This window comes from Myotis daubentonii, chromosome 14 (assembly GCF_963259705.1).
Source record: "Myotis daubentonii chromosome 14, mMyoDau2.1, whole genome shotgun sequence".
NCBI lineage: Eukaryota > Metazoa > Chordata > Mammalia > Chiroptera > Vespertilionidae > Myotis > Myotis daubentonii.
This window is the reverse complement of record NC_081853.1, coordinates 41151681-41174913: the sequence shown is the minus strand read 5'-3', so window position 1 is coordinate 41174913 and position 23233 is coordinate 41151681. Positions and strand designations below refer to the sequence as shown.

Genomic DNA, 23233 nt, shown 5'->3' with positions numbered 1-23233 from the left:
AGTGGTTGCTTACACTGATTTGTGAGAATTGTAGGAAATACAAGTCTTAAAACAAAATTCAATAAATTCACTTGAATTTGAAAAAAATTCTGTAACTTAAAGGGAAAGGGGGTTGTGCATCTCCTTTTTAAAGCTTCTACGATTGGGCAGAAGTCAAAGGCTTTAGGAAACTCAGAGCCAACCTTAAAGTACAGCTGTCTACAGTCACCCCCAAACTAAGTTTTGTATACATGTTGTCCTCATACATTACAAAGTCAGAATGCTCACATATTAGGCAAATTCATACTGACTCGCAACTAAAAAGCTATGGGCATTATACTTAGTGAACATCCAGGTATTATCATATTTAAAGAAATTTTCCCTGAAGCAAATATTCATATTCTCTCTCTCTCTCTCTCTCTCTCTCTCTCTCTCTATATATATATATATATATATATATATATAGTGAAAGCATTTATAAAATTATACTGTATGAAAAAAAGTATTCCATGTCTAACCTCAAAGGGAACAGTAGCGTGGACACAGAAGCTACAGGGCGAAGCTGCAGGTGCCTGAAGTCAACAGGAAGGATAGCAAGTGGCAAAGTAAAACAATTTAAGTTCAAGTTTTTTTGTTTTTTTAAATTTATTTTATTGATTTTTCACAGAGAGAAAGGGAGAGGGATAGAGAGTCAGAAACATCGATGAGAGAGAAACATCGATCAGCTGCCTCCTGCACACCCCCGACTGGGGATGTGCCCGCAACCAAGGTACATGCCCTTGACCACAATCGAACCTGGGACCCTTCAGTCCGCAGGCCAACGCTCTATCCACTGAGCCAAACTGGTTACGGCAAGTTCAAGTTTTTTGATGTAAAACTTTTGGCATCTTAAATCAGCCTCTTTGCTGTTGTGCCTATAATGTTTCTTCACCCTCCCTCTAGTCTTGCTAACATTGCCACTGTTTCCCAACATCCTTCTCTGTGGCATTAGATTTAATATGTTGTTTAACTACTGGCTTTCAGACCTCATGTGGCTTTCTGAATCACTGCTTATTTGTATCTTCCAACCTAACACTATTAATATTCTAAAAATGCAGGGAAACCATTTATCTAAAATAATAAACCAAATTAAATTCATTAATGTAGGTGCTTCAACGGTGTCTAGGAAACAAATCTTCCCCAGTGGAATAGTCTATTAAATTCTTACCTTGTTTATGTATGACTATCAAATACTTCACTTTCAAGGGAGGCATATTTCATACCACACACTACTCATTTTTTTAGATTAAAAACAAGCAGCACAAAAATTGTATTTAAAAAATAAAAAGTATCTCCATTTTATATTCTGCTGAGAGAGGTAGGAGTTACAGAGAATAAGAGGAAGTGCTGTGAGACATACAGACATTGAGGAAAGGGGGAGAAAAAGAAAAGAAACAGTAAAAAACAGACAAATGGAGATGTGGTGCAATAGAGTTTAAACAGGAAAAAGATAGTCTCTTCTCCCTTGCTAAAAACCTACGTTCTGCTCCAGCACACTATTTGTATCCGTGCCTGGACAATGCTCAGAAAACAGGATTTTACTTTTGTAAGTGTTATTTCCCAGGAAAATTATTCTTTATTCCTTCATTTCCCCACTACGCATTTGAGCAGTTAGCATTTTTCGAGCCCTGTGCTAGGTGACTAACACGGCCCCTATTCTCACAGAGTGTAAAGGACTGAAGAAACTCCAATGGCCAGTTCACCAAAAGCTATCATTATAAGGTTTCTTCCTTTGGGAACCAGTTTCCATTTTGTTAAATTAACTGTCACCATTAGTGTCACTTGGACCCTTTTGATTTAACTGTCAAACTAGCTGGTATGGAGGTCAATCAAGCTGCACTAACTGGCCCCTTACCCTAAGGTCTGACAAAAAAAATAAAGTCTTTTTCTCTCTGGGTGTCTGCGGTCATGCTCCTCAGGCAGGCTGTGGGGAGCCAGCAAGTCTGCAATGTGAGAAAAGACACAGCACACTCGCAGAGAGAAGCAGAAGAGAGATGGGAGGAACCCTGGCTTCTGTTGTTTCTGGTGCCCAGAACATTTCAGTTCTTGGGTTAACAGTCACGTATTCGCATATCCTTATAACAATCCCATCTTTTTTATTTCAATTAGTTGGAATTTTGTTACTTGCAACATAAAGTCTTCACTAATAACAAAAGTGATATCAGACTGAACTCCACAGTGAGGGGCTGAGAGCACAGGCCCTGGAGCCAGACTGGCCGGGTTCCTCTCCTGGCTCCTCCACTTACTAACTTAACTACAGTAACCCAGGCCTTGACTTCATCATCTGTAAAATGAGGACAACAGGATCCACCAATAGTGATGGTTTAAATTGTAAATGAGTTTCTACATTTAAAGCCCGTAGAACAAAGCTTGACCCATAGTAAACGCCTGCGTTAGCTCTGACTGCTGTCATTGTCCCATCACCAACCTCGCTGTGGGGGATCTAATGCTGTGATCTGCTGATGCTCCAACTGTGGCCAGTCGCCTGGTGCCACACCTGCCCTACTGCATGCCACGGAGAGAGAGCGACTAGCAAGGTCGCTCAGGCAGGGGCGGGTTCTACATCTAGGAGAATGGAGAAGAGGAATGAGGCACTGCTCTCCCATGAGGAGCTCCAGACAACTCCAGTATTTAGTCACACTGCTCTTCCTTCCGTCCTGTTGGTTTTCTAAACCTAAAGATGTGTACATGCCCGGCTGGTGTGGTTAATGGTTGAGTGCAAATATATGAACCAGGAGGTCACGGTTCGATTCCTGATCAGGGCACATGCGGGGTTGCGGGGTTAATCCCCAGGAGGCGGCGTGCAGGAGGCAGCAGATCTATGATCCTCTCTCATCATTGATATTTCTCTCTCTCCCTTCCTCTCTGAAATCAATAAAAATATATTTTTTTGTTTGTTTTTAAATTATTTATTTATTTATTTTTTAATATTTATTATTGATTTTTTACAGAGAGGAAGGGAGAGGGATAGAGAGTTAGAAACATCGATGAGAGAGAAACATCGATCAGCTGCCTCCTGCACACCCCGTACTGGGGATGTGCCCGCAACCAAGGTACATACCCTTGACCAGAATTGAACCCGGGACCCTTCAGTCCGCAGGTCGACGCTCTATCCACTGAGCCAAACTGGTTACGGCTGTTTTTAAATTATTTATTCTTGAAAGTATTACATATGTCCCCTTCCCCCCACCATTGTCCCCTCCCAGCCTGCCCCGCCCCCCTAAAAACATGTGTATTTTAAAAATTTGTACACGTTTTTAGATTCAACAGATGATTTCAGCCTATCAAAAAAAAAACTGCTCCTGACTGGTATAAACCTTATAATTCGTCATTATTGGTGATTTTTATTTTTGTGTGTAAGGGGTTGGACAAGAGGTTACTGACATTTGTGAACCTGGAATCACTTTAGTAGGTAATGACTGAGACTCTCTATACCACTACTGGTCCTGTCAAAGAGCTGTTAGATTTCATATAAAGGTCTAGGATAAATCTGAAAACCATCCTGAGAGGCTCACTGAACTAAGCACGACCCAGAGACCAAGCACCTGCATTTAAGAAATACTCATGTGCCGCTTAACCAGGGGTAAGTGCTGAGAAAAGTGGCCCTGTGCGAACATCAGACTGCACTTACACAAACCCAGAGGGTTAAACACACAGGCTATAGGCTACAGCCACTGCTCCCGGGCTACAAGCCTGTACAGCGTGTTACTGTACAAGCAACACGAGATGAAGTCAAGCACAAGAGAAAATGCTGCAATCGATCAAGAAACACAGTGAGCACGGCACAGTTTTACAGCAAACTTTTTTTATGAGTAGAAGGAGTACATTCAAAAATAATAAAAAGTATAGTAAATACATAAACCAGTAGCATAGTCATTTATTACCCAGTATACAGCTGGATATAAGTGTATGTGCTATACTTCTATATGACTGGCGGTGCAATAGGTTTGTTTATACCAGCATCACCACAAACATGTGAGCAATGTTTCCAATATGACACGATGGCTACAATGCCACTAGGCAATAGGAAGTTTTCAGCTCCATTATAGCCCTGTGGACTACACCATTATATATGCGGTCCACTGTTGACCAGGGCATCATGACAGAGTGTGTGACTGGAGAGGGTCCTAAAGGGCCAGGAAGTAGTGATTTCTTCCCATATGTATTTTCTTGACAAGGATCTTTTAAATTATTCTAGAGCCAAAATTCCAGGTGTATGGCTAGCTGGAAAGGAGGAACAGAAACATGTACGCAGCATTTCCGTATTCTTACAATGCCAGGGCTTCTCCACAGCGATTCTAAAATAGCAAACTGGGGGGCCCCTCTTCCTAGGAACCCAGGCCCAGCAGAGCCAATCAATCTATGCTCCTATTGGTCTCAAACTCCCTGGAGAAGAGGTTTCCCCTTTTCTTTTTTCTGCTTCTTCTTCAAATGTTTCTTATTTGTACTAAGTAGCAAATTAAACCTGTGGGGGAAAACAAGACTCCATTCCTAACCTCCAGAAATATGTAATCTGAAAAAAAGAAATATGTAATCTCTTCTAGACCATTCCCTTCTCAGTTTTTTCCTTTAGTCTCTCTCATGAGCTCAATGCAGATCTTTCAAAGGCCTCTACCTTTTCCTTCTAACCCCTAAATCTATAAACATTCCTATTTCAGCACTTCTTTCCCTTATTTAAGGAAAAAGAGGGAGAGACTGCTCCTCAGGTTACTGCCAACACCTATACATTTACAGCCAGTCACACTCGCTGGAGGGCTTTCATCCCCCATCCCAGCAAACTGGCTTATCTCCCTACCCCTGACCCCACCACTGAAAGTAAGCCCTCAGTTACAGACAGGCTTTTCTCTCTTCCTCAGGTGTGCTGGGGCAGGGACAGGACTGGAAATCACTGCTATCCATGACATAAGGTTTAGGTGAAAGGGAATTATGATGAAAAATTATAAACAAATTTATATCTTAGGTCATAATGAATCTTATACATAGTGTCTTGTTCAGTAGCGGTTTTGTATTCATCTGATGCTGAGAGCATCTATCACACTTTTTTATCTCCACACAATCTAATTCAGTACTATGCACACAGACATAAATGCTCAGGGCCATTATAGTGAGAGTAAATTTTTTCAAATCTTTTTTTTCTGATGGTGGTTGTTACTCTAATATTTTACTGCAAAAGTAACTTATTAATCTGTCTATCATGCAGCATCTCCTAAGACTTTACCAGCAAATGCTTCAACACTGATTCCACTTTCTCATATTGTAGATCTGATCTAAATTCTTAGACTGGGTGTGTTGTATATTTTCTTAAGATTAAGCCTATATTGAAAATCTTAGTTCTGGCCGGTGGCTCAGTTGGTGGGAGCGTGTCCCATACACCAAAAGGTTGCAGGGGTTCGATCCCTGGTTTGAACACGTATGGGAGGCAACAGATCAATGTGGTTTCTTTGTTCTTTAATATATTTTTATTGATTTCAGAAAGGAAGGGAGAGGAAGGAGAGAGAGACAGAAACATCAATGATGATAATCATTGCTCAGCTTCCTCTTGCACACCCCTAACTGAGGATCAAGCGAGAAGCCTAGGCATGTGCCCTGACCAGAATCGAACTGTGAATCCTAGTTCATAGGTCAATGCTCAACCGCTGAGCAACACAGGCCGGGCTCAATGTTGTTTCGTTTTTTTCCTCTCCCTCTCTTTCTAAAAAACAATAAAAACATATCCTTGAGTGAGGATTAAAAAAAGAAAGAAAAAAAAGAAAACTTTAAGAAAAATTTACATAAAGTAACAAATTGCCTTTTTTTAAACGAATGAAAGATTAAAACTGATTTCATATGTGTTTTAATCACTTCAACTTGACAATTCTCAGTGACATATTAAAATCTACACAAATACTTCTAATCAACCACTTACTGGATTCAGTAATAATTCAAATTTTGTAGGCATCTCCATGAATGGAGAAGAGGAATGAGGTAAGGGAAAGAGAAAAGTGGTGCTCCTGTAATCACCGCTCTCCCAGGAGGAGCTCCAGACAACCCCCACCTGCCTCCGTCACATACTTATTCACGCTACTCTTCCTTCTGTTCTGTGGGTTTTCTAAACCTAAACACGTGTACATGTATTCTTTTCTTCTTTTATGTTAATCCTCACCCGAGGATATTTTTCCACTGATTTTTAGGGAGAGTGCAAGAGAGAGGGAAAGACACAGAGAAAATTTGATGTCAGAGACATCATCCATTGGTTGCCTCCTGCACAAGCCCCAACCAGGGCCCGGGCTGGGAAGGAGCCTGCAATGGAGGTACGTGCCCTTGACCGGAATTGAATCCGGGACCCTTTGGCCCACAGGCTGACACTCTATCCACTGAGCCGAACCGGCTAGGGCTATATGTGTTCTTGTTGGGCACACGAATAAAACAAAAACAATCAGAGTTTAAATAACTTAGTCTGTGATGACCAATACCGTAACTGAGTGTGATAAATGCTGTAGAGAGATGTGTACTAAGTGCCACAGGACAGCTGCACCATTTAAGAGCCAGACCACAGGCAGGTGTCTAAAAAAAGGTAAACTAGAGTTGTCCAGAATATCCTAAATCAGGCTTTCTACTGCTGCTTCATTATTTAGTAAAGTGAATACACAGAATATTGGACACATATGACTTTACCATAATTACTAAGATTCATTTCAAAGTTAAATATAAATTACTTGAAGTTTTTTGTATGTTGATTGTTTTATATTATTGGTGTTGTTTCTCTTTGAGCAAATCACCATGTTATGTCTGCACTGAAATTTTCTCCCCTCAATAAATTTGAATAACATGTAAATTTTCTATAATGGATAGAGTCCCTTTCTAAACTTATTATCCGCTCAGAAGGGGAAAATATCATGACAAATTGCCCTTCAGTAAGACAAACTTCCCTTGTGTAAAAAATGTAATTTCTTATCAATGCAACCCCAAACCTGATGTACTGCTTTAAGGTATGCTGCATTACATCTCATTTTATGTAATTTCTAGAGCATAAGAAACAAATAAAAAGAGTTTTAGTAACTGAAGTTCCCCATACACACCTAAGAATGATGATTATCACTACTCCAATGTGTTTATTAGCCTCTCACCTGTCCATGGCCTACATGTCCCCTTCAGTCCAAACATTTCAGCTATCAAAATGAAGAATTATGGCAAAATTATTACTCCTCAAAAGCACCCACCAAATCAAGGAAACTGGAATTCACCCTCTCTAGGTATTCATATCACACAGACGTGGGCCTTTACACTGTGTAGGTCAATCTTTAACTCTCACAGAATCCCAATGGGAAGCTGCCTCCCGGACAACTGAGGGTCCCTCATGGTCCCCCTGAGCTCTCACTTGCTGCTCCTGCCCCGAAGAGGCAGAGCATCCTGGCAGACGCAGGCCACCTTCACTGCAGGTGGACAGTCCAGAAGAAGTGACTACAAAGACAACTGAGAAGTTGGGTTTTTGTGGACTTTGAATGCTCCATGTGCATTACAGAGCATTCATACTTGAACCCACCCATCCTGTCCAGACAAACTAGGGCTATTCACTTTCCTTCACAGATTCAGACACAAATTCTGGGTAGCATGTCTATAATTTCTCAAAACTTCTAGATATAACAGATATAGACATCCTATATAATAAAAGCCTAATATGCTAAGTGTCCGATCGTCCGTTCAACCAAAGCGTAATATGCTAATGATATGCTAAGGTTGCTCAATCGCTCGCTATGACATACACTGACCACCAGGGGACAGATGCTCCAACTGGTAGGTTAGCTTGCTGCTGGGGTCCAGGACTGAGTGAGATGGGTCGGACATGCCCTGGAGCCCTCCTACAGTCTCTCCCCGGCTGGCCAATCTCCCTCATCCCTCCCCAGCCCCGATCATGCACCGGTGGAGTCCCTCAGCCTGGCCTGCGCCTTCTCACAATCCGGGACCCCTCTGGGGATGTCGGAGAGCCAGTTTCAGCCCGATCCCGCAGGCCAGGCCGAGGGACCCCACTGGTGCACGAATTCATGCACTGGGCCTCTAGTTTAGACATAATAGGTATGATGACATAGATTATATCCAGATATATAACAGAAATGCTATAAAGAAATGTCAGTGAATATGTTTGTAAAGAAAAGGGAAGATGTTTACAGAGTATTTCTGTAATCTCTATGCCTATAAATTGGAAATTTTATGGGCAATATACTTCAAGTATAGGCCAACCATGTGGTATATCACTCTTCTGCTTAAAACTCTCCAGTGGCTTTGTACTGAAATTAACAAACAGCCTCTGCCTACCTCATCTCCTCCCACCTTATCCCCTCGCACAACGTCCAGTCTCCTGAGATGCCCTTCTCAAGGCAGAGTCCTTGTCATCATTCACACATCTCCCAGAAGAGCACCTACCACTGCCCTGACCTGCCCAGTCACTTGCTCGCTCTGCCATTTTCCCATTTTAATTTCTTTGTATTGCTATCTGAAATTACTTTTGCACTTTTCTTATTGTCCCTCCTTCTGTATGAATGTGAGCTCTACCAGAGCAGGGACATCACTGTCTTTTTCACTACCTTCAGTACCTGGCACAATAGGAAATGCACAATAAATATTATAATATGGTGAGGAACAGCTGGTTACAGCTAAACCTTAAGTCTCAGGGCCACACAATGAGATAAACCAGGGCAGGCAGAGACCAAAGTACTGGCAGTATTGTCAGTGATTTGGATTGCTCAGCCTGGTCACGGAGAAACAGGCAGAAAACACAGGTGGGGCAGGTAGGAGAGACTGTCCCGCCCACCCCAGCTGAGTCACTGATAACCCTGCCAGGCCTCAATGCACTTGTAAAACTAGTAATAAGATTTAACTGGAACAAAAATCTGTTAATAATACAGACAACTGTCATGATGTAAGTGTGTCTTCAGTATGCTACGTATTTTAAAAACCCATTCAAGGAACATAATTACTAATCTACTGGGCTTGCTAAATACCTGTTGAGGAATGAATCATACCTTCAAAGTTTAAACCCATAATAATTCACATGTAGGGTCTAGGTACATGCAATTGTACCTCTTCTAGAAATGCCAGTGTCACAAACTGCTTTCTGGTTTTAGTGAGCATGTCCAGAAGAAATTCCTGCAAAATGTCACCCACCTGGCTAATCATTTTTTTCCTGAAGAAACAGGAAGAGAAGGGAACCACCAGGGTGGGAGAAGGCCAGGAATGCAAGAGTGAAGCAACCGATTTCAAACAGAAAGTAAAATGCAAATTAAGCCTGCAGTAACATCATTAGGTATCCTGAGATTTGACTTATTATCCCCTCAAACAACAAGATAGCATTTCTTTTTATGCACCTCCAAACTGTCCAATGACAATCAGTGAGTGTTATCCTCCTCAAGCCTTGCACTACATTAGTGGCCTGTCGGATACCAGAGAAGCTTCAGAACCGAAGATGACTGACTGCTCTGGCTCACTACCAGGTGGGGAAGTTTAAATCAGGATTTAAATGAGAAGTGGACTAAATGTAGAAAGGGTACAGGGTGGCTCTGAAAAAAGAGTAAGAGAAGCAAAGTACCAGTCATCTGACAACAGATGGAGACAACTGAGAAAAAAATTCACTTATCTATAATAATAAAAGCATAATATGCTAATTAGACCGGAAGTCCTTCCAGACGACCTTCCGGATGAAGCCGGGGCTGTGAGGGAAGCCCGGGTCCTGGCAGCCGGGGGAAGGAAGGCCTACTCTTGCACGAATTTTGTGCATTGGGCCTCTAATACACTTCATAATAAACAGGACACAGACAGAGAAGTAGGCATCCAGTCTACCCTAGCTACAAGTATCCATTATAGAAAATAATTTGGGCTCCAAGATCTTAATAGTTTTTTACTTTTTTTCTCAATCATGTATTTTAACTTGCAGGTACTACAATATAGAACTTCCTCCCAATATATATAAATGTCAAAAGTTACAGTAAAATGTAATAGAAATCTCTACATCTACATAGAATCCAGTAGTGTGGCCAGACAGAATGGAAACCAATTTCAAATTTCAGTTCTAATAAGAAGTATGTCCTCAACATAGGATTTATTTTGTCAATGTGTTTACTATGTAACAGGCACACTTCAGATGTGAAAATATATCAGGATACTAAACTACAAAGAAGAAATATTTTCTTTTGGGGGGGGGGGGCGGGGAAGAGGGTTACCAGTCTAGCTGAAGAATGAAGCTATGCTTTCTGAGGACTCGCATAGAGAGTTACTCAAAAAAGGACCAAGGCCAAAGCAGTACCATATACTATTAAGTAACATGACATTGCTCTCTTACTGCCCTCCTCTGCTCCCACATCACTACAATCACCTAACATACATTTGTTCTGAAATATTTACTTAGATTAGAGAAAAGTTATCCATCATGTTTATAAAAAACCCTCTGAGTGCTTGTTATAAAACTAATGTTTTCTTTTAGAATCTTCACCAAGTCAACCATTTCTTTGTCTTTAGGATAAATGTGTCCTAGCAAAGTCTGCTAAGAAATAACATTTTATAAAGCCAATTCCAATAAATTACTTTAAAAAAACTGAGATGTATTCTCAACCTGTGGGTCACGACCTCTTTGGGGGTCGAACGACCCTTTCACAGGGGTCGCCTAAGAACACTGGAAAACACATATATAATTACATATTGTTTTTGTGATTAATCACTATGCTTTAATTATGTTCAATTTGTAACAATGAAATTGGGGGTCCCACAACATGAGGAACTGTATTAAAGGGTCGCGGCGTTAGGAAGGTTGAGAACCACTGCCATAGAGGAAGAGGGTATGAGTGGCGGAAGGAGAAATTTTAAGTTACTTGGGAAGCAAAGTCCCTGTGCAGACAAAACACTTGTGGTTCCACATGTTATCATTCGACTCCCTCAGGTACTTTTGTGGTTCCAACTAATACTCTCTGAACTAGAAGAGTCTCTCTCCAATCCTAAAAAGTTCTTCATTCTAGCCTCAATGCTTCAGAACTCTGCTGTCCCTTTACCAGACTGAGTCACTCACTACTTGCGCCAAATGACACAAACTACTGGTTGCCTCTCTCTCCCCCAGTGACCTCAAGCATCACGATTCAAGTTTGAAACTTCATGTTATAGCCCTAGCCCGTTTGGCTCAGTGGATAGAGCGTCGGCCTGCGGACTGAAGGGTCCCGGGTTTGATTCTGGTCAAGGGCATGTACCTGGGGTTGCGGGCTTGGTCCAATGTGCAAGAGGCAGCCAATCAATGATTCCTTTTCATCATTAATGTTTCTCTCTCTCTTCCTCTCCCTTCCTCTCTGAAATAAAAATATATTTAAAAAAAAAGAAAAGAAACTTCATGTTATACAAAAATGACTTCTTTTTGCCATCATTTTAATTTAGAAATCTGTCAAAGTTATTTGACTAAGAGATGCCATAAATAATTTCTCCTCCAAATATTTACTTACTTGAAGGCATACTAGAAGATAACTTCGAGTTGTTTGAAAATGTCAAAAATATCAATCAACCCAAAGAACCCACTTTCAAAGAAAGTTAGTGTCTATAAAATACACATTTTTGAGACAAAAAAATGTAGTGCCTTGACTGATAACTTCTGTGAAGTGAATAAAAAGATACCAGCTCACATCACTTATACCCAAAGCCCCCTACACTCCCAATTTGAATGGGAATCTGGTGTCTGAATTTTTATACATAGCTGCTGTGTACACATATTGCTCTGATGGGAAGTACTAAAACATTTACAATGTAGGACATTTTCTTATATGAAACTGTTAACCACATTTAATAATTCTAGGTATTATATTGCCCCCAACTTACTGCTATAATTTACAAGTTTGTGTCTTAACAAGATCAACCTTGCTGAATTATCAAATCAGCAAGATAAGAGTACCTGGGATGACCTGAAACAAATTAATAAAACATGACTGGTAGATTGGAAAGACGATGCTCATATATATAATGCTTTAGGAGTTTCAGGTACATTTGATGTGAAGTATTAACATAATTGCCAATCTTGAAAGGATAAAAACATTGGCTATGATGAATAACTTAAATTGTGTTAAAAGTAAACACATGTACCCACAAATGTCAATCCAAAGCAAAGCATGTGATGAATTTTAAGGATGGCACCAGCAATTTACTGATTTTTCAGTTTACCCACACCCTAGTATTTTTTTTTTAATATATTTTATTGATTTTTTACAGAGAGGAAGGAAGAGGGATAGAGAGTTTTAAACATCAATGAGAGAGAAACATTGATCAGCTGCCTCCTGCACACTCTCTACTGGGGATGTGCCCGCAACCAAGGTACATGCCCTTGACTGGAATCGAACCCGGGGCCTCTCAGTCCGCAGGCCGATGCTCTATCCACTAAGCTAAACCGGTCAGGGCCACCCTAGTATTTTTAAACTAAGCCCTGCAAAAGGGGTACTAGTAATATATGAACCTGACACCACTGATTTAGGGTACCCACTCTACAATGTCAGCCATAAGATCACCAACAGCTTGATTCTAGTAAAGCAGAAGTTAACTTTTTCTGGTGGAAGGAAAACAGAGGAAACCAATTAAAAAATTGAGAATCCATTAAAAATAATAGGGCCTCTCCCAAGATAAATTATGTTTTATATACATATATATATGTATAATTATATACACAAGAAATTTTGTCCTACAGTGTAAAATTCAAACATTAAATCCCTTATTTGAATAAACACAGTGAAATCTTCTAATTGGGTAGGGAAAACACCTTTTCTTTCTGAAAATCCTCCCCTCTTGTATCTCCTCTACAGTGGATCTGTCTCATGATGGTCAACATATTAGAAGGTGTAGAATCCAATGGTTGCTCACGCTTCCTTTTTCCAGCTCACTGCATTTTTTCAGAGTTCATGATCCTCAACTGCAAACACTTTCCACTCACTGTTTTCTGACAACAACTCTGATTTTCCTTCTCTCTGTCTCCTTTAGACCACATAACCTCTAAATGTTAGATGTCCAGGTCTCCATCCTGGCCCTCTTCTCTCTCTCTACATGTTTGCTCTCTAGGTGAGGTAGAGACGTTCCCAGACATTCAAAAGCCTCTATAAATTGATGTCTCCCAAATGTATGTGTATCTCCAGCTTTTATTTATCTCGAGTTCAAAATATTCCTCCAAGCTCCAACTACCTATCTCTGACTTCTATTTGACACCTTCATTTAGATGCCTCATTAGAGCATTTGTCTCGAATCTAACATACCCCGAAAGGACTCGCCCAAACACACAGACACACACACAGGCCGAATTCCAATTTTCTTCCCTTCAGCAAAATGTCACCATCATCTACATAACTGCTAAGACCAGGGAAACTCAGAGCCATTCTGGGTCTTTCATCTCCCACATGCAATCCCTAACAGGTCCAGGTGTTCTAACCTCACCTCCACTGCCACCACCTAATCCTAGCTACCATCACCAGTTACCTGGAATAGAGCAATACCCTCCTTTCTGGTCTCTCTTCTTTTACTTCTGCCTTCCTCCCAGCTACTTTCCACACAGCATGGAGGAGGCAAAGACATTGCAATCATTACTGAAATGTCACTTCCTTGCTTTAAAACCTTGAATGGCTTCCCACTGAAAGAAATGGGATGCATGCAACCCAAACTTGCTACCATGGCTCACATGGCCCTGCATCATGTGGCTCTCCTCTCCTCAGGGCCTGTATCTGTGCTTCCCTCCATCGGGAATGTTCTTCCTACTCTTCACAAAGCTCTTCTTCCCCCTCATGTTTCAGGTCTTTGCCTCATGTTTTAAGCCTTCTCTACGTAGCACCCCCCCACAAATATTCTCCATCACTGCACTGTTAATTGCTCTCCTATTAGCCACCACAACTTGTAGTTACTAATCCTGCTTACTTGGTTGCTGTCTGTACTGCCTACCAAATTCCAGTTCCACAAGCCAGGAGCCAGGTCTGTTGCAGTCACACGGAGCAGTGTGCAGTACACATCACCCCAATATTTTAAATAAATATGACCTGATTTCCTCATGCACAACACTGCTTTCTGAGTTTTTGAGCTGTATCCTATCTAAAACTTTTCTCTTAGTAAGAACATCCCAAGCTGAGTTTTGTCTTCTGCAATTTGAAAATGTACTTCAAATCTTTTTCTATTGAACATATAGGATCCATCACACATTGATTTTCCATCTATCAATTTAAATGAATATAAACACCTAATGTCCTGGTAGTTCACATAATGGTCATCATTTCAGTGCTGGCAGACCCTACAGGACCTCTCTATTGATTATCACTATTTGATGAGGTGGGGGAGTTAGTGGGTCTGGGAAGGCAGTGCTGTAGGGCCGACAGGCTGCCTGGTCTGGTTGTGGGGCCATGAGCAAAAATGTGGTCTCCGTCCGCAGACTGCCCTGGCCAGCAGGGGTCCTGTGCGGATGCAGAGAGCTCAGGGCTCCTGGGTGGGCCACACCCTCGTCTGAGCATTACGGTGCTGCCCGTGTGGCAGTGCTCGCCCATTCAAGCAATAGAGAAGAGGTCCTGAACCATCCAGCCCAGGCTAGAAACCATCACAGCTTCTGGCAACTGGACGTACAGACCTAGGTGGTGGGGTGATTCGGTGCTGACAGTGTGCCCACCCGCTGAGTGTCAGTACTGATGTCCTGGCGGACCTGATGTGAAATCTTTTCAATGACAAAACTTACAAATGATTTGGTAAGATTATTTCTGTAAACTTTTTTTGAAAGTACTAAAAACAAAGGTTCAAGCTGCCAAACTTTTTAAAAAATAAAACGAAATTTAGTGCCAACACAAGTCACTACAGACAAGTCAGACGTGAGCCGTGGTACATGCGCTGCTGGAGGCCAGGTGAGAGCTGGAGGACACCCATACCAGCCCCTTTACGCTGTCCTGGCTCTTCACTCTATCTCATCAGGCCTTCAAAAGCAGACAGAAGTCAGGTTGTGATTACTTTGTTAATTAAAGTGTGTGTAAACCGTATGCTGCCCCAGGTAGCATAACCAGTGTTGACTGTGTCCTGCAAAGGAAAACAATGGTTTTGCAGGACTTGCCTGACTCGGCAGATATCACCTTGGCCTCCTGCAGGTTCCCCATCTACGTACTGTGGCACGGACTCCACAAAGCCATCCGTACCCCTCGCCTGTATGTTCCTGGATCGCGGTCCTCAAGCAAGAGCTTTGAGCTTCTTCGCCTATAGCGCAGGTTTCGAGGATTAGAAGCATATTCTGACACCAGTTACTAGGTCTTTTGTTTCACTTCAGAGCATGGCTGCTACGAGGCTAAGAATGGGCTTATTATGAAACCCTGCTTCACTCCACTGATGATGGGGAATGTGTCAGATGTCTCAGGCGGGTGCCAGCATCTCTAACGTAACCGACTATCTGGAAGAGCTTTAGGATTTTAGGAACCGTCTCTAGGGAGACCAATTTCCTTAGCACCCCGAAACCCACACTCGCTTGTTGGCCAACAGTAATGTTATTAAGTCAAAACATAGGAATCAAAGGTACTGATATTGTCTTTATGCATCTTCTCAATCTCGCCTGCAGTTCGATCGCACTACAGTCCCGAGCTGCTGTGTGATTCCGGGAAGGTGAAAATTGCCCAAACTGCCCGGGTGCCAACCCAGCAAGACGGCCCGCGATGGGCAGCTGTAAAACGCGACTGCGGTTTCCCCGGCTCTTTCCATTACTTTCTGAAGAGTAAGAAAGTTCCATTAAACCATCAAACCTGATTGGGTGTCTGTGCTGGTGTTTTAATTTAACAAATATATATTGTTTATTCTTTCTTGTAGGGATGCAAAGACATAATCCTTGCTCTCAAGGAACTTAGCGTCTACTGGGGAAGAACCAACCAAATCAAACTGGGGGCAGGCGCTGCTGCTTTCAGTTCTATACAAGTGGCTAGAGAGTTACTCAGGCCCAAGTGCTTCCTCTCGGAAACTGACCCTATCATAAAATTCAGGCTCTCCGCCTTCCTAAACACACAGTCCCCGCGTGCGACCTCAGTTCCATATTCTATCAGCTTCTCTACGGTTGTGTTTTTAAAACATCACATCTTCCTGTTTCACTCCTGTCCTCTACTTGCTGCTGCTGCTCAGCCTACAAAGCATGCTCTTCACTTTACATTTAATCCTCTTGAAGTATTTTTTAGGCAACCTAGTAGCTCTCCCTGACTTTGCTCCCTTTTCCTCCAGCCCTCTTTATTTTCCCATCCTTCCTTTGTAGACCCCCCTCCAAGCACAGTTCTCAATCCTCCTCTTCCCCAGCAGAAAGTTCAACTATCACCCAAACTTTCAAATCTAATGTGGATGCCCAAAGCCAGCTGCAGCCTCAGCGCCCTGCCGGCTCCCCTCAGATTCAATGCGTGTCAGCCTAACACGCGGAAGCATCAGGATGCAGCTCGCTTCCAAACGGTTCTGCAAAATACAGGGCTAAGGGAGTGAGACGCCAACATGGGGACGTCCTCACAGCCGATGATCGGAGCGAAGGATGGCTGGGTCCTGTTTTATTCTTTCAACTCTTCTGTAGCTTTGAACGTTTCCAACTGAAAAAGCTAGGGAGGGGTGTGTGGGATCAGAATCAAAGACAGAAATCAGGGTCCCTGTGCCTTTTGGGGAGTTTAATTTGATCAAATCTAAAAGTAGGCCTGAGAGTTCACTGACTGATTGCTAATAAACTTAAATATGTGGCAGCAATATGCTAAGCACTATACCTGTATACGCTCAACAAAGCACATGATTGAACCTGGGGAGGATGATCCAACAACCTGCCTCCCTCAAGCCAGTTCATCGTCCCACCTTTACCTTCTGTTAACGATACCACCTGTCTTCCCAAAGACCCTCGGTCCCCTTGCAAGGGCTCCGATCTAAGCCAGTGGCCACATTCTCCAGATTCTACTGCTTTCCTCGTGTCTCTCTCCTCTCCACACCGATGGCGTCACCTGTCCCCACGGCCCTCTTGGCCTCCCACCTGAACTACGGCAGCAATCTCCAAGTCTCCCGTTCCCACCAAGCTCCACTCAACCCCTGCTTTGTCTCTCAGCTCTAACTGGATTACGCTTAGAGCCCCAGAGATTCCCGTGTCTATAAAGTGACACTCAAAGCCTCAGCCTGACATCAAGGAACAAGTCTGATCTCTTACTGCTTATCCGCCCACTCTTCCTTGCTCCCCAGCCACGGGTTTCTGCACTACTGCCCACGAGTGCCCTCTGCCTTTCCTCGGCTGCACCTCTGCTTACACTTCCCTCCACTACACATGCCTTCTTCTCATCTCCATGAGGCTTGACCTTCCATCGACAACTCTAACACACTATTCAAAGTCAGTGAGTGCATTTCTTCCCACCTCACTAGATGATGAACTCCCTGAAGGTGATTTTTCACGTAGAACAGGCACTCATGGTTTGTGAAAGAAATTTAACATTTAACATCTTTATAAGAACCCCTAAAAACCGGTGTCGCCTCGTAAGCCATGAGCATTTTCCCTCAAAATACTGATGACATTTTAACAGCAGTATCTTTTTTTTTTTAACCTTTTAAAAATTCTGGTAAAATATATAACATAAAGTTTGCCACTTTAACCATAAAATTCAGTGCCATTCATGACATTCACAACGTTGTGCAACCATCACCACCATTTGTTTCCAAACAGAAACTCTGTACCTATTAAGAAATATCTCCCCATTCTCTCCTTCCCAGCTCCTGGAAACCTCTAATCTTTCTGTCTCTAGGAACTTGATAATAATCTATTTTAGAAATTTCATGTAAGTAGAATCATACGATATTTGTCCTTTTGTGCCTGGCTTATTTCAGTTAGTGTAACATTTTCAAGGTTCATCTATGCTGTAGCATGTACAGGAACTTCATTACTTTATATGGCTGAATATTCCCTTGTTTGTATAGTCTGCATTTTGTTTATCCATTCCAATCATCTGTTGGTAGATATTTGGGTTGTTTCTTCTTTTGGGCTGTTATGAATAAAGCCACTACAAACACTGACAAGTATCTGTTTGAGTCCCTGTTTTCAATCCTTTGGGGTATACACCTGGGAATAGAATTGCTGGGTCATTTTGAGGAACAGGAGCAGTACAGCTTTACAATCCAGAAACATGGCCATTTGGTGAACACGAGAGTGCCTACTCATTTAGTAAGCAATTCATTTCTGGATAGATTTCCTTCCTTCCTTCCTACCCACAAGGGCCCAAGGCAATGATCTAATTTCCAGCCACTTGACCCTGGTTTGGGTGCTATTTTGATTGTGCTGACACTCTAGTCTCCTAGTTCTCACTATTTTTCAACACTGTCTCTGCACATAAAGGCAAGCACAGTGCAGTGGTAGCTATCCAAATAAATATTAGAACAAAATAAACATGCAGACGATGAAGTCACCTCGATATCCTTAATGCATTTAGTAATATCAAATGAATTAAAGTTACATAAAAGGACATTTTTCAGCAAGTGAGATGACCTAGGATTTTGTAAAGGATGACTTCTGTAGAACCCATTTTTTACAGTAAACAACCACTTAAAGCATGCTAAACTTGGATGAGGCATACGCCTTTACTGCTGCAAGGAATCTCTTTTCATTCCAAGGTGAGCAGCCTGGGACTTCCAGGGTGAAGCAAAAGTAGGTTTACAGTTGTGAGTACGGGAAACAAAGTTGGTTCTTGTATTATTCCTTATTTATTATTGTATTATTTTCCATACAAACAACTGTAAACCTGTGTTTGCCCCACCATGTGCTGTTCCCACTAATTCCAGGAGGATTTGCAAAACCAGAAATGTACAACAATGTCAATTCACAGACTCTCCAGAAAGATACACACCACGCGCTAACCAGGAGCCTCTCTGTGTAAGGGACAGGATCAGATGAGGTCACGAAGGAATCTTTCACTTTTTACTCCACAATTTGTTTCAACTTTTTAAAAAATGTGCATTTTTACATTATTGTGTAATGGCTTAAAATTCTATTTAAAATATAAGCAACAAAAGGCAATGTTAGTAAAAAGAAAAAAAAGTCATAATAAGAAAAACTTATTCTTCTCTACCATGCTTGAAATGGTTCATGATTTCTGAAAGGCATTTTATACTAAAATCTGAATTTTTAGGTTTCAAGTCACTATATGAGTAGTTGACTCATAATAAAAAGACATCCACTAAGTAAAATCTGAAGTTTAAAGGACCTGGGTTAAACACATCATTTATTATGTGCAGACATTCTGTCCACAGGCATTTATGTCTACAGATTAGATAGCTATAACTAGTCAATTTAGCAAAGCTTGAGCCCTAAGCTATAAATAACAGCTGCAAAACTGACCCTAATGGCCCAGAGTTCGCCAGCTACCAAAAAGACATAATTTTACCATCCACGATATGGCATGCTTTAGGAAATCATTACAGTAGTTAATACTTTTTTCCCCTACAGGAACAGAGCCAGAATGTAGGAGGAAAAGCCTAACCAAATGCAGGAAACATGAGCTGGGAGACTTAGCTGTATACACACATGTAACCAAATAGTTCAGAGATACCAAAGAATTTGATTTATATGGCAATATAAACCAATTTTAAAATATTCACTTAAAATCTACTTAACATGATATACAACACTGAGAATTAACTTTATGTGCTCGAAATTATAACATATTTAGCAAGTGCATTTTGCACATTCGAAGCCACATATTTTTGCCAAGGGCTAAAATTAGTGAGCATAAGCGGTGCATGTTCAAGAGAAGCATTTCTCACACTGATTCAACTGTTTGAGGCTACTTTGTAGCAACTATAATATTTTAATAAAGAAATGCATTTAAATTTAAAACTACACACTGATTACTGATTGAAAAAAAGGCAGTTCTATAAAGGTTTAATACATAAAATACATTAATTGAAAGCCAATTATGTAACGAGTTCAAAATATAATTTACAATTGACTAATTTACAAATTCATCCAAACCAAGCTCTCATGCTGAGTAACACTTTAAAAATTATTAAAAAAATAAACATGCATGCATGCTCAATGTATCATTTAATTCATGCATTTTAAATGGAAGCTAACATCAAAAAGTATCCCCACACTAAATTATCCATTCCATCTCCAACAATAATGTACATTAAAATACTAAATATTTCAGCCCCAGCCGGTTTGGCTAAGTGGATAGAGCATTGATGGCAAACCTTTTGAGCTTGGCCTGTCAGCATTTTGAAAAACCCTCACTTAACTCTGGTGCCGTGTCACATATAGAAATTTTTTGATATTTGCAACCATAATAAAACAAAGATTTATATTCTTGATATTTATTTTATATATTTAAATGCCATTTAACAAAGAAAAATCAACCAAAAAAAATGAGTTCGCGTGTCACCTCTGAACACGTGTCATAGGTTCGCCATCACTGGGATAGAGCATCTGCCTGTGGACTAAAAGTTCCCAGGTTAGATTCCAGTCACGGGCACATGCCTCGGTTTGGGGCTGGATCCCCAGTGTGCGGCGTGCAGGAGGCAGCCGATCAATGATTCTCTCTCATCATTGACATTTCTATCTCCTTCTCTCCCTCTGCCTTCCTCTCTGAAATAAAAACATATTTAAAAAATAAAAAATATTAAATAATTCAATCCCATAACATACCAACAGAAAACATAAAACCAAATTCATTTAAATATGTTGAATATTGGGACTACTTGATAACATTAAGTCAACACTACTAAGTAGAGATTGTGTAAAAAACAAACAAACAAAAAAGAAAAAAAACAACTGAAAGTAGAGACTGTGATTCATATTACTTAACCAGCCCTCCTGGAAAATGTCTTCAGAAAATACAGCAGTCTTTACTTTTAAAAGTCAACATAATACACATTCTCTTGCAAAATAAAGATGCCTAATGTTTTCTTTGAAATTGAAGATTTTTGCAATGTGTAAATATGTTGAAATTTGTCTCCCTACCACCAACCATCCAGTTTGGTGACTCACCTGACCACAGGTAACGTTTAAAGGTTTCACCTTGAAAAAGGTAATTAGGAGCTTTCCAAGGAAAGTTCTACATGTTCAGCAGCACAAATCTCTCACATGTAAACTCAGTTTAAAAGGTGTGAAATTAAAGTGTATTTATCCTATTTCTAAAGGGTAACTAATCCCATGAAAACCTTTACATTATTTACAATTTTTTAAATTTGATTGCATCTATTTGCAAGAAAGCCATAGCACATTTTGATAAATGTTAGTTCTGAAACCATGCTTTAAAAACTACATAATCTAATCAGCCAAAGCTACAGCCTGAACTCACCAGAGACACGTGGAAGACACGCTACCAACCAAATGCAACAACCAGAGCACAGACCTCGCATGGGGAATACCCATGGATTCAACACAACCAAGCTACAGGCTTCCTTCCATCTGAACGACTCCAATAAAACAAAAAAGGGAGATATCACAGCCCTAAGCTTTACCCATTTCTCCACTTTCTCAACATCCTGAAAGGACTCTTAATAGCCAGGAAAGAAATCCTCAACCATGACTGTGTGGTTCAGTTACAAACTGTATTATAAGAGCATTTCAAACTCGAAATGATTTTCCTTACAAAACAGGACAAAATTTTACCAAAGAACGTCCCACAACTGACCAACATTAACAACATATGTAACCAAAAAGGCAACTGATGCCTCCATTTACTCCATTAGCCAGTTTAAAAGTTCAATGTTAATAAGCAAGTATTTCATTTAGCTTTCAACCTATTTCCACATGCTGGATTCAAATTCTGTGTACGGCCACAGCATTTTCTCGTCGTAACTTCTTCTAACCCTGTAAGTTTAGCACACTTCTAAAACTTCAACTCCCATTCCAATGCCAATCACGAGAACGGAGATTGAAGTTAAATGTTATACTTAATCGTAAACAATTGGAGTTATAGAACCGATCAATTAAGCTCCCTTAAATAAATGGCTCTAGTACAATAACTCTCCTCACTTCACTGTTTAGTAAATTCATCAAGTTTTCCACCTTGACTCACAGTAAATAACAAAACGCGTCTTCTGAACAGTGACCAACAACCCTTTGAGAACTAGTAACCAACTGTTTTGAATTGCACACACACATACTGTGTATAGTCTGAGGGGGCCAATGCTGGACTCCAGGCTCTCGTAGTAAAGAGCATGAACAACATTAAGAGAGCAAAGCAATTTTCTAAGCCAACATCACCCTTAATGACATATGAAACATCCAGGATTAGACAAACCTACGCCTTCATATCCACTTTACAGCTTTGTTTTGTGTAAAAGTGTCCGCTCCGAACAAATCTATTACTTCTCTTTAACGTAACACTGGGATCATCAGAGGCTCATCACCACATTATACTCAGATAAATATATTTCAGCTGATACTTGCTATTAGCACCGAAACAAGCATTAACCAAAGAATAATAATAATAACAGCAAAAACGAAGATAAAAGTTGGAAGAATCTTTAAAAGACACCAATTAGAAAGGAAGCTCACCTGCAGTTAGGCGGAGGGTCTAAAGTGATATCGGCCAGTTCCTTCTGAATCCTGCATCAGGGAGAGAGAAAAACACAAGGTGCGTCAGGCGTGGGCAGCCTCCGCCCGCCGGCCTCGGTCCGGCAGGGGAACCGAACCTCCTGCCCTAAGTGGGTCCACGCCGAGGGAGGAGGAAACTGCACCCCGAAAGCTGCGGGGCCCTCACTTGGGGAAAAACGCTTTTTGCCGGGCAGCGAGCCGGCAGCCCCCTCTCTCCCACCGCCCGCTCTGCCTGGGTTCGACCTGCCTCCACACGGAGGCCAAGGCCGCTCTGTGTCCTGGTGTCCTCCATCAGGGAATAAACCAACAGCTCCTCTGCGGACCAGTTTTCCGAACCGGACCAGAAAGTGTCCGGACGCTCATCCTTCCCCCGCACCTGCACCTCCAGTCCGCGGACTGACGGCCATGGGGGGGGGGGGGCCGCCGGGCACCCCCCCTCCAGGCCGCCCGGTGTCCTCCGTGACGAAGCCAACATGGCCGCTCCCCGCGAGGCCCCTCGAGGCCCTCCGGGATCTGGGGTGCCGGGGTGACACCGGCCTCCAGGGGACCCCTCGGTGTCCGCCCCCAGCCGCCCGGGCTCCCTGCCCCCACCCCGCGCGCGCCCGACGGCGGGGGCCGCGCGGGCCAAGTTGCGGGCCGGGCCGGGGAGGGCAGCCGGGACGCCCGGGACTCCCCAGCTCGCCTCCGCCGCGC

At 41.9% G+C, this 23233-nt stretch overlaps 1 protein-coding gene across 2 annotated transcripts in view; it reads right to left on the bottom strand.

Annotated features, from left to right (window-relative positions):
* The window catches only part of LOC132215610 (ubiquitin-conjugating enzyme E2 E1), a 53467-nt gene that overhangs the window by 25558 nt on the left and 4676 nt on the right, over positions 1–23233 (bottom strand). For both annotated transcript variants that reach the window (XM_059664077.1, XM_059664078.1), the window contains exon 3: positions 22502–22552. In XM_059664077.1, the coding sequence (XP_059520060.1) occupies positions 22502–22552 (51 nt within the window). The remainder of the gene's footprint in view (positions 1–22501; positions 22553–23233) is intronic.